This window comes from Lygodium microphyllum, chromosome 30, assembly GCF_053477565.2.
Source record: "Lygodium microphyllum isolate KBCC chromosome 30, Lygodium_microphyllum_v1.1.10, whole genome shotgun sequence".
NCBI classification, from domain to species: domain Eukaryota; kingdom Viridiplantae; phylum Streptophyta; class Polypodiopsida; order Schizaeales; family Lygodiaceae; genus Lygodium; species Lygodium microphyllum.
The window spans coordinates 24,994,784-25,006,416 of record NC_141164.1 but is presented as its reverse complement, the minus strand read 5'-3'; the positions used below and the strand labels follow the sequence as shown (position 1 = coordinate 25,006,416).

Genomic DNA, 11,633 nt, shown 5'->3' with positions numbered 1-11,633 from the left:
AACAGGGTGTAAGTCCATGAAGACCATAACAATTGATAATTAGAACCTTAGGGCATCCATTAGAGAGAAAAGATGGTACAATGATCTAGTTGTTCATACAATGATAAAACACTGAGCACACTAAGCACAAATGCATTTCCAAGAAAGTATTGGGTATAGCTAGGGGAAAACGAAGATATGAACAGAATGTAGCAAAGAGATTTGTACCAATCATCCCTTTCTCCAATACGAAACTTGTACCAAGTGAAACCAACTTACATAGGGATGCCCTTTATTATACAAGATGACAATTATCCCTTGCTCATGCAACTCTCAGAAAATTTGTAACATAATATGAAAACTAGAATGAGATGCAAGCTTTGAGTAAGGGCACAATGTATGCACCAAAAAACCGGATCAATAGGCATGATGCATGTACTAAAAAATCATATTTTACCTTAAGAATATTGATGGCAAGCATAAGCCTGTAGAAATTGCAAGGTGTGGCAGACTAGTTCCCATGCAGAAATAGCAAAGACACAATATAAAAGATGACTGATTGCAACAAATTTGCCTTTGAGATTGTATTCGACCCTGTCACGTAAAACAAATGAGGGTACCTTTAAGAGATTGAATCTTGCAAATGGAGATTAGTAGACAAAGGGTTTGAATGGCCGTCATACGAGGAGCTAAAAGTTGAAGCAACAAAACAAGGAGGGAGCTATGGCGTCTGATGATAATGTGCCAGTGTAGACAACGATGCTGTCTGTGGCGCAATGGCACCTGACGGTGTTGCCAAAATGCCATCGCATACACGAGAGAGAGAGAGAGAGAGAGAGAGAGAGAGAGAGAGAGAGAGCTTATGTCCAAAGGTCACTATATAGCCCCCCTTACCCTATAAGCTTGCCTAGCCAGAAGTACACTGTATCGTGACTCGTCTTACATTTTGATGAATATGCATTATAAAAGTCTCCTAAAACTATTCCTCCTTCAGTTCTTCCCGTTTGGTAGAAGGCAGGCTCAAAAATGGGAAGAATACGACAAGGTTCTACCTCGAACATGTCGAAGGCTTTGGTTTGTCGAGCCTCGAGGATGAAGAAGAAGAAGAAGGAGGAGGAGAAGGTGGAGGAGAAGCAGTAGTATTACTGCGGCTGCTGCTGTTGCTGTTGCGGTTGCTCTTACGTTGGCCGGTCTTCCCTTGACAGATTGTAGAGGTCATCATGACTTCGTACCTCACCAAGGGCCTTTCTTTCTTCCTCGCAAGGAGAGCTAAACAGGAGGTCGCTTCTCTAGGCCAGGATATCAATGTAAGCATGCTGCTCCTTTTCCTGAATTTCTTAATTTGTCTGTTTGATTTCTAGTATTCCTTCAAAAGCTAGGCACGCTTATGATAACAAGAAAAAGAAATGGAGACAGGGGCTATATATCACCGTTGCATTGATAAATGTTCTTTCTGGTGGAGACGCTTAGAAATAGGACTTGCTTGCCAGGAATAACCAGGCCTAAAGGAGAGCCACGATATATAGATCTATGTATTACACAAGCCATGCGTCCAGCAGAGTAATATCAGATTGAGCAGTGATGGAAACATAAAATGCAGTTTTGGTATCAAAATTCAAACAAAGCATGTCAAAGTGAAAACCAAATTTTCTCTCTCTCTTTCAGGCTATTAGTCTTTGGTAGTCTACAAACAAGGTACCAATGCCTTGCGAAGAATGGAGTGAATGTGCATTTGTTCTTGCACAGGATGAGCACACAGAACATTCCAAGCTTATCAACTCTGTTTCCTACAGTTATGGAAGGTTCATAATGAAGTATGATTGGTGTCTTTTGAAGGGCCCAGTTGGGTTAGGCAATGGTCGAAGCACTTCTCCAAACTTCTTGACCAAGTGGACATTGAAGCACATTACTGAAACTTCCCCATACATCTCAGGGCATTGCTGTTTGAATTTCTGTAAAGTAATGCCCATTGCCCAGTGATCACAACAATAGAGTCATGGCATTGATGATTTAGCTGGTCTTTGCAGTCATGCAGGTGGCAGATGGTCTTTGGACAGGAGCTAGCTGTGCAATAGGGTAGTTTGCTAGGCTGATATTTCAAGATGCACGAGTGGATATGCCACTTCATAAAAGGGCCGATAATCATAAATGGAATATTGATTTGTAACTGAAGCCTTGCCATGTTGTAGGGTGTGTACACTTGTGGTGTATGTCTACTAGGCACTTCCTTTGCAGCTGAACTATCGTGGGATGCACTGCCTTTATATAGTCCAGGTTCTGGGTAAGTGCATTGGTCAGGAGATTTCTATTGAAGTGCAAGAATAGTCGATTTCATTGGGCTTGTGCGGTTGCTCTACTGAATAAGTGCTTGTTGATCTATCTTCATCGCGTGTTAAACCATACGGTGTTTGTTAAGAGTCTGGAACACATTTGAATGCAAGCTAGGCTTTACCCATTTGGTGCTAAACAGTAAACCACATGCTATAATCCGAGGTTTCATTTAAGGAAATTTTTGGTTAGTGTTGGGTTGATAAATGACGTTAGAGAATATTTGTTCATTAACTTTGATAGTTTTTGGGTCTCTTTCACACCCGGAATGCCATTAGATGATTGAGCTTTACAAGCATAGAACCAAAGTAAAATTTCAGTTTTGAAATGTGGTGATATGTAAGTGAAATGTGGAGGACCTTATTAAAGGTACTCCAAGAGGAAGTTGATCTTATCCCCCTCAGATACAAGATCATAGAGGAGAGACAAGATGTGCCCTAAGTCAGGTAACAATGTTGCTTTCAGAGGATATGCTGAACTGCTCTTTTAAGAAGAACGTGGTAAGAATTATTGTTTAGATGATGTTGACAGCAGGTCTATTTCTCTGAAAATTAACAACAAGGTGCTTTGCTCCACACTGTTTTGAACTGATCAATTACCTTGTTTCTTACAACTGCATAATCAACTGTTTTACAGTCAGTCTCAACCAGCATGGGGGAAGGAACGAGCTGGCTGTTCAACAAGATGAGAGGTGAACGGTTTTTCTTTAAAACGCTAGTTTGAGTTTCAGCTAGTAACAACCTTTTTGGATGGATAGACATATGCAGACACACCTACAATCAAAGGTTTGGGTTGTATTAGCAGCCTGCCTGCCACCCATCCCTACTTGTTCTCACCCTCCTTTTCTGTTTGTCTCCTATATGATATTTGTAATCAATTGATCTGATAAGATGTTGTGCTTTAGTCTTTGATTTTGTATATATTTTGTTGCAGAATTCTATTTATAAATCAATTATACAAGTCCTCAACTTTGCTCATCTTTTTGTTGTTTCTTGAAACTTACATCTTATTCCTAGCTTCCATTTGTTTTTGTACTGATTATTCTATTGTTGTATACAAGCATGCAAATATAAAATATATTCAATTTTCAAAGGATATATAGAAGAACCAGAAATCTTGAAAACAAAATATTGTGATGCTGGCTCCTAAGGATACGACTTAATAGACAAAAACCTTGACAAGCTTACAATTTGTTCCTAATAAATCTACATAAATCTTTGGTGTGCAAGCTAGGATTTGTATACAAGCATGTTGTGAACAAGGCAGGTTTTTCACTTTTAAGTTTTGTGAAGGTGGTTTTTGTTCGTAGATTCTCTCAGTTTTTCTCTTCCTTGTAAGATACATCATACATCTTATAATTGAAGCACCTTCACATGTTTTCTCGTATGCAGCTTCCAGCACTTTGTGGTTGGCATTTAATATCCAGTCTGTAGAATGTTGTCTTTGTGGAGCTACATTGGAGACATCATGACACAGTCTTGAAAGTATTTGCAGGCTCAGCAGATGAGTTTTCTCTGCCTTGCACTTGGGCACATAGTGTGACAAAGTTCTTAGCTGGGAAAGTGTGGCAAAGCTCACAGATTGTGGCATGAATGGGATATGTTCATGCATCAGAATCTTCTAAATACGGTGTCTTAGGTTAGAGGATTGATAGCATTAAGACTCCTTACTTTTCAAATCTTAATGGAGTTCTTTGGGCTTTTCTCATGGGTCATCCCACAGCTGACTTGACAGCCTAATACATTTGGATGCTCTGTTGACTGGGTGCCAACTTTGTGTACAAACATCCAAAATGCTTTATTCCAAGGCTTGCTCTACTCATCTAGTATTATCAAACTTGCTTATCTTCCGTTCATTCTTGTAGACAGTGCCAAGAATGCTACTATGTTGATGCATCGAACTGGCAAGAGTGGGTGGAATGACTTGCCTTGACTGATAGCTTGCCAACCACAAAGCCATACCAGAAGGATATGGAGATTGATTAGTTGTGTAGCCATTAATTCCCAAGGCCTATTTTATAGAAAAGGTGAAAAGTGCAGCCATTAATTCATAGTAAACATCATACCAAGCAAGCAAAAATCATCCTTGATAGTGAAGAAGATTAATTGAGAACCTGTAATAAAACCCTTTGCCAAGAAACATGAATCAGCAAACAACATTCTTCCCAGTTCCGTCTGTTGCAAGAGCTTTCAAGGTATCATTCTTTGAGCCATAGTAACCCAAAACGGTGTTTCGGGCAGCCCCTGAAACGGACCGGCAGTCTTGGCCCGAAATGGGAACTGAAATGCCGTTTTGGGCAGTCCATCCTGCAGGGAAACAGGTTTACCCAGAGAGCTTTCACACCTTTTCTCCTAGTCTTCTTTGTGCAGTTCACTTTGTTTCCTACTTATCTCCTTCTCTTGCTTGCTCACGATTGACAAGCCCTCCTTAGCCTCCTCCTCCCCCTTCTCTCCCTCCTTCCTTTCCCTTCTTCCTGTCTTCCTTCTTTTTCTTCTTCTTTCCATAAGTCAATAATAGAGGAGTGTATTGATTTGAGTTTTCTCATAACATATCCTAGTTGTGCAAGAAATTGAGCAGATCCTTGAGAGGTTCATTGTAGCAGAGCAACCCTTTGGAATCCATAGCAATAGTACGAGGAAAGGGACAAGTGCATATTTTCAAATTGCAGAATTCTACAGAAGATTAAAGTGAGGTAGTGGGACAATTGCCACATGGCATTGGATTTGTATTCCTTGGCGTGCTATTCAGAGTCTTGTTTGTATTTACTAGGATATTCTTGGTTGTTTTTGGTTGATTATAGTACCAGGTCTGACCTCATTTAGTAGCTATCAAACTGTGTTGATATATTGTGGACCCAGAGATGTATATACAGTCAGAGTCTCACTCAGTTGAGGTTATTGAATCCTATTCTAGCATGTTTGAATTATTACTCAGACAAGGCCCCAGAATTCTTCTCTCCCATTTTTTCTGTCAGATTTCTGTGTTTTCTGCCTTGGTGTCCATCTGTCCAGCATGTGTTCCATCAAGTCCCTCTGCAGATTCATGTCCCCTGCCATGTGAACAGGGGGTTGTAGTTGGATCGGGTCCAGCTTTCAGCAATTATAATGCTGTTCATGGCAGTTTTTTTTGTCTCACTCGTCTCACTTGGAGTTCCCAAATCAGGTCTGGGATGAAGCAATTATTGAAACTCCCAATATTCAAATTTCAGGAAGCTCCTTTTTGATCTCTCTGGCATTACTTGGATTTCTTGGGATCATATTTGTACACCTAAAAGAATGGGGGGAGGAGTTAGATGTGGAGACACACATGATAGCACTCGCTGTGGGTCAACAGCCTTGGGTTTTCATAGCACGAGTCTTTCTGGAAGATGAGTATTTTACACGGAAATACCTGAATTCAGGCCTCATGGTGGCATGTTATCAATGCTGATCAGCCTGTAAGCCTTAAATCTGCAATGTTATTGACTCATCTAGTCCAGTCATGGAAAGGGGTGCTTGAGAAGTCCTCCTTGCACCCAAGTGATGATCGATTGCAAGCCAATTCTTTGAAGCTGAAATGCTGGTTGCTTCTAAGATTGTTTCTAGAAAGCAAAACAATAAGCTCGGTTGAAGTTGAATAGAAGGGCATTGAGATTCAGTACCACTTCATTTGAGAGAAGATCTTAGATGAGACCATTGATGTGGTTTATTGCAAGATAGAGGATAATCTCGCAGATTTGTTTAAGAAAGCACTTCCTCAGGTTGTTCTCTGACAGCATTGTAGATCCTTGAACCTTATGCCATGTCCAAGATTTGAGAGGGAGTGTTAGAGATTAGTCATCCCCTGGACTAGCATTTCTTAGGATACAGTTGGTGTAGGCAATTCTCTCGGAGGTTCTCTTGAAGGGCATTACACATTTTTCCTATCAGTTGGTGGGCATTTCCAGCAATCACAGTGTATGGGCACCTTTTTGGGCAGGTGACTGCCATGTGGTAGGTAGGCTGGTCAGCGTTGATTATTTTATTCATTTATGTTGCAGTTGCTGGTTGCTGATCAGGTTGGCCAGTTTTTTGTTGGCCGCCTGCATTTTTATGGCTTTATTTTGGGCTATTTATGCCCCACTGGCAGCCGGCCCTCCTCACTTGCTTTTTAGGTGTTGGTGGGAGAGATTTGGCTCGAGGAGATACATTAACAGCCCTTGTACATCCGGCCGCTTCATTTTAGCATTCATTGACTGAAGATTTTTGTGTTCTTATCTCTCTTTTCTCTCTCCCTTTCTCTTGTTTTTATTGTCTTTCAGTCTTGTCCATATGTATTTGCATTTGTTGCACTCTTGACACCTTTTGGGGCCTCCACAAAGGTAGAGCTTGGTGAAAATCTAGGGTGATGGTGGGCTGGGTTAATAAAATTCCCTTCAAATACAAAGTCTTCTTTGGAGAGCGCTGATGGGTGGACTTCCTCTTGCTGTTGGTCTTTCATGGCAATATTTCCAATAATTCTTGCTTCTTTTGTACTACAAATAAGGAGACCTATCTCCATCGGTTTCTCTATTGGCTGGTGGTTCAAGGTTTGGTCTTATGTTAGGGCATCCATGCATCCACAAGCTTGGATTTTTGGAAAACCCAAACTGATAGACTCTACGCAGCCATTTGATGATTGTTTTCCACTGTTTGTGTTGATGCATTCATTTTTGATTTTCGTCTGGAGTGTACAGAAATATTGGCTGCTTGAGAGGTTGCTACACTAGTAGTTTAGCACCATATAATATGCAGATTCTTGTATTTTACATTTATAGTAATTAATACAATTACCCATTACACACACACACACACACACACACACACACACACAGAGCGCTGCAGCAGCAAACTTCCTTTGGGGGGGGCAGGGCAGCAAATATCCTTGAGGTTTTTTCCTTATGCAAATTTAAATTAGTGCTTGTTGTAAGTCCAACATCCATTCCCCCTTAACCCTCTTAATAGGTCGCTTTTTGAGCTGCTTCAGAAGTACCGTTAACTCACTTGCCAGTTTTGATGCTTTCAACCATCATTTTTCTTAGCATAGGTCTCTGCTTGACAAAGAAGAAGCTGCTTCTGCTCTGAAACAAGCATTGACTAGCTTATTTCTTCCAACCTTGACATAGGTTTTTAGCTCAAGACTTTCTCTGCCTTGCAAGATCATGATTACCATTTTTTTAGAACTTGGATGATAGCCTGTTTCTTGATAGCAAACATCCTTGAGGTGCTTTCCTCATGCAAATTCAACCATCATTCTTCTTAGCATAGGTCTCTGCTTGGCAAAGAGGAAGCTGCTTCCACTCTGAAACAAGCATTGACTAGCTTATTTCTTCCAACCTTGACATAGGTTTTAAGCTTAAGATTTTCTCTGTCTTGCAAGACCATGATTACCATTTTTTCAGAATTCAGATGATGGCCTGTTTCTTGATATGACTTGTACCAAGCTGTAACACTATAACCAAATCTGCAGTAAAACTCGCAACATTTGGGATTGAAGAATGAGAGGCACACAATGCTGGAAATGAATACATTTTACCCTGCAAAATCCATTGAACAACCATTAAAAGCTAAGCAGAGCATTATACGGCTGCTCTGTTGAATGAGCGTTATTAATGAGGAAAAATTCACTCCCCTACATAGGTGGCATTTGGAGCCGTAGTTCCAAAACTGCCTCCATTAGTCAGAACATCAATGAGAAAGCTGTACAGAAAAGGTCTGTCTATGCTCATTCAAATAAAATTTTGAACCCTGTCAACACATCAACCCATAAGGACTGCATTCATTTTAAATCATGGTTTGTACAGGAAGAGGAGTGAACGTGGTCTTATTGTTGGACTGAATAGGATGTTGCCTTAAAGCAATCAATTCTCTAGGGTGGTTGCTGTCCATCATCTCCTGATATATCATGGTCCTTCACTTTTTATTTCTACTTTGGCATGAAGCTGCATTGGGTTGAGCAGCTGGCTGTTTCACACTAATCTTATCATTAACTTTGTCTACTTGAGTCTTAGCATTTACTCTAGAAGGGCATGTTATCTGCTGAATATTCACTTTGTGATTCTGCTGTTGATTCCTGTATGCAGATGAACGATGAGGCAAAGGTATTGGCCAGCTATGAGATAATGCCTGAGGGACATAAGTGAGGGAAAGTGTGAGGAGTAGATGTAAGGAAGCTCACTTCTCTAAGTTCCCTGTTTTTGCTCACCAAACTCTCTCAAAATTGTACTAAGATTATGCTGTGCCATTGTCCAGCCATTGAAAATATTTGGACATCACATTTTTAAGGGGAAACAAGCTCCACAGTCAAAAAAGAATGGCTGTGAAGAGGATGGTCAAAGAAGGAGTGGTGTGTGCGTATGCATGCGCATTTTCTGTGCCGATGCACCTGGCTAGATTCTCCCTCCAGTGCAGCAAGCACGAAAAGGATCATGAGTTGAGTCATCTAAGTTGTGTAGTCAATTAAACTGAACTAACTAAATTCTCAGCTAAGAGAGTCGAGTTAATGCGATGTGTGGGTTGTAGGCTTTCCACCACACAGCCCATAGCACCAAGGCTATATTTAGCTAAGCTTACAGTAATAATTAGAAATACTAATGACATAAGGTAGTGTCTTAGATGCTTGAAGTCTGTTTATATAGGAACCCCCAAGATGGCCTCAGACCCTTGTCTCTGGTCCATTACAGTTTGGATGTTTCATTCATGTTTTGTGTCATTTTCAGGAGATGCCACTGAAACCTTGTCATGTTCCATCACCCAAATATCTTTGTGAGTTGTAGCTCATGTGGATATGACAGTGTCAAAGAGCGTTATCCAAAGGTTCAGGGTGATAGGCTTGAGTACCTTACAGAACAATGTTTGTGTGTGAGAACTCAATGCCCTCTTTTTTTTTTTTTTTGGGGGTGGGGGTGTGTGTGTCAAGTCAGTGGGATGTCCATATTGGGAAGGAATACGTGCAAAGAATATAATGTGCAGATGCTTCAGAGAGATTGTTGCTCTCCATAAGATGACAGCCTCTTTGCACCTGTGAATACAATTTTGGACTACTATTCTGCACTTTATAGTCCTATGCATGGCTAAAGCCATTTCCCTATGCTGTAATGCTGGGTTGTTTCCTGAATGAAAGTCGTTGCATTATCCTGCAGATGTTGATTTCATTGTTTTAATTAGTTTTTAAGCTTTGCGTAAAAACCCTGTCGTATTTCTCTGTTTTTCCTGCGGGTACATGGGAAGCTATTTTATGTGCGGTCCTTGTTTTTAAACCTGTTTTAGCCTCTGAGCCATGGTGGGGGGTGCCAATAATTCATGGAAGACCCGGAATATGTGTGTGCATCTAGAGGTGTGCACAGTGGGCCCAGTAGTATGAACAGGTGAGCAGCTGCATTGGCAGGGACACTAGCTGCTCAGGCAGGGGATACACATGAGGAGAGAGAGGGGGCTGATGGAGGAAGAGTTCAAAGAAAGGATTGCAAGCCTGATTAATTTGCGTTAACTTGTGTTTTGAGACAACATTTCAGGAGTTTGATGAAGCTTCAGGGCCTTTGTAGGGAAGATGCAGAAGTCTTTACCAGAGCTACTGGAAGAATTTGAGCTACCTCAAGGTCTCTTTCCAAAAAATGCAACACATTATGAGTTTGATGAAGCCACTGGATGTTTGACTGTGTTCATGTCCTGCATTTGTGAGGTTGGGTTCAAGGACTCTTCTGTTCTACGGTATCAAAAGCAAGTCTCTGGTGTACTTTCAAAAGGACAGTTTACACAGGTTGAAGGAATGAAGACAAAATTACTGATTTGGGTCAAGATTAGTGCAATTATTGCAGACACTGCAACAAACAAGCTATACTTTACAGCTGGTGTACGAAAAGGCAGGCCTTTGCTTGCTTATGAAGTGCTCCGGGATGGAATAGAGGTGGATAACTTTTGACATTGGAAATTGTTATGCTTTTAAGGGAATAGCCTGAGTGGCCTGAGTGTTATAGTTAGCTCTTAGGCAGTTCTTTTTTCTTGGTTGCAGTGAATTCCCCTATCACCTGGGGATGGTCATTATTTGACAGGAAACGAGATGGAATAGAGCTGGATAACTTCTGATATTGTAAATTGTTATGCTTTAAGGTAATAGCCCGAGCGTTGTAGTTAACTCTTAGGCAGTTCTCTTTTTCTGGTTGCAGTAAATTCCCCCATCACTGGGGATGGTAATCACTTGACAGGAACGTGAAGAGAAAACCTTAGAATGACTTCAGACATTCAAAATTTTTGAAGTACTTGCACAGCAATGGGATAGGAGACTAAAGACACATGCAATTAAATATTTGCAGATGTGTTGTTATGCATCTAAGGCATGACCAATTGAAGTTAAATGCAGCAACGAACATAAATCAGCTACATTTAATTGCATGGAAACGGTACAATAAAAACCAATGTGCTTATTGAAGTGACCCAAAGATTTTGTTTTGGTAGCTGTTCTGTGAATGAGCTTGCAACATGAATCTTCAGTGCTGAGGTGACAGGTCTGATTGTCTTTTTGGTGTTAAATACCTTATAGTTTGGAATTGGCTCATGGAAAGACCTCCATAAATCATTATGGTTGTGCGTGACACTGCATCCCACATTTTCTACCTTGACTTACATATCAAAGGGAGCAATGCAAGAGTCTGTACTAGTGGAGCATTGCCTTGTGCTGGTTTCTTTTTTCTTGTGCTAGTTTTGATGGTTGACAAGGGAAAGAATCAAGCTCTTGGAAAAAAGAAAAAGAAAAATGAAGAATCAATCTAGTAAAGTAGGGTATACTTCTCTCAAGAATAGGCTAGATCCTCTTGACTAGTTGTATAGAGTACCCTTGTGAGTAATGCTGAGAAACGGGCAATGGAAGAGTCAATGAGTCCATTGTAAGATAGTAGTTTGATTTGAATTGGACTACACTAGACCATGCCTAGTCCAACGGAAACAACCATGATCACAGGCAAAAGCCTATGCCAATAAATTCTCATGACTAAGACCAACATCTTATTTAGTGCCTTGCCCTTCAAGGTATAGCATAGGATGTATTTTTGAATCTCTCATTGTTAATGATAATAGATTTAATGTTCAAATAGCCGATCCATTTAATGTGATGCACTTATATCATGGGTTTGTTGACCAACAATGATTGCTTGTTTTTCTTTGAGCATGTAATTCTTTAGTTCAGTAGGCAATGCTAACAAAATCTCTCATTGTTTAGATAGTCTTGTGTTAGTACTTTAGTTGCTCTCTTTTAAAAGGCTTTCTAGAAGCTTGAGGGAAATGAGAAGGGAGAGATACCTAAGAGATGCAGGTTGAAGAGGGGAAAAGTCCTTG

General features: G+C 40.6%; 1 protein-coding gene and 1 long non-coding RNA gene across 3 annotated transcripts; both read left to right on the top strand.

The window, feature by feature from the left end:
- Positions 1 to 558: 558 nt before the first annotated feature.
- Positions 559 to 10,523, top strand: LOC148009629 (uncharacterized protein At5g01610-like). Of its 2 annotated transcripts, XM_087672567.1 has the most exons (4): positions 559 to 1,286; positions 2,944 to 2,998; positions 9,848 to 10,209; positions 10,315 to 10,523. In XM_087672567.1, the coding sequence occupies exons 1-4, from the start codon at positions 1,200 to 1,202 to the stop codon at positions 10,315 to 10,317; spliced, it is 507 nt and encodes a 168-aa protein (XP_087528693.1). In that variant the 5' UTR covers positions 559 to 1,199; the 3' UTR covers positions 10,318 to 10,523. The 2 variants fall into 2 exon arrangements, with proteins under 2 accessions (XP_087528693.1, XP_087528692.1); XM_087672566.1 differs by having other exon boundaries at positions 561 to 1,286; positions 9,848 to 10,523.
- On the top strand, positions 2,961 to 9,852 carry LOC148009630 (uncharacterized). Its single transcript, XR_015689669.1, has 3 exons — positions 2,961 to 3,092; positions 8,387 to 8,404; positions 8,556 to 9,852. It is a non-coding gene; the product is annotated as an uncharacterized LOC148009630 (long non-coding RNA).
- Positions 10,524 to 11,633: the final 1,110 nt, after the last annotated feature.

Coding starts and splice junctions, on each gene's coding strand:
- LOC148009629 (XM_087672566.1), top strand. CDS start 1,200: ATGACTTCGTACCTCACCAAGGGCCTTTCTTTCTTCCTCGCAAGGAGA. Junction 1,287..2,943: donor CTCTAGGCCAGGATATCAAT/GTAAGCATGCTG, acceptor ACTGTTTTACAG/TCAGTCTCAACCAGCATGGG. Junction 2,999..9,847: donor GCTGTTCAACAAGATGAGAG/GTGAACGGTTTT, acceptor GGGCCTTTGTAG/GGAAGATGCAGAAGTCTTTA.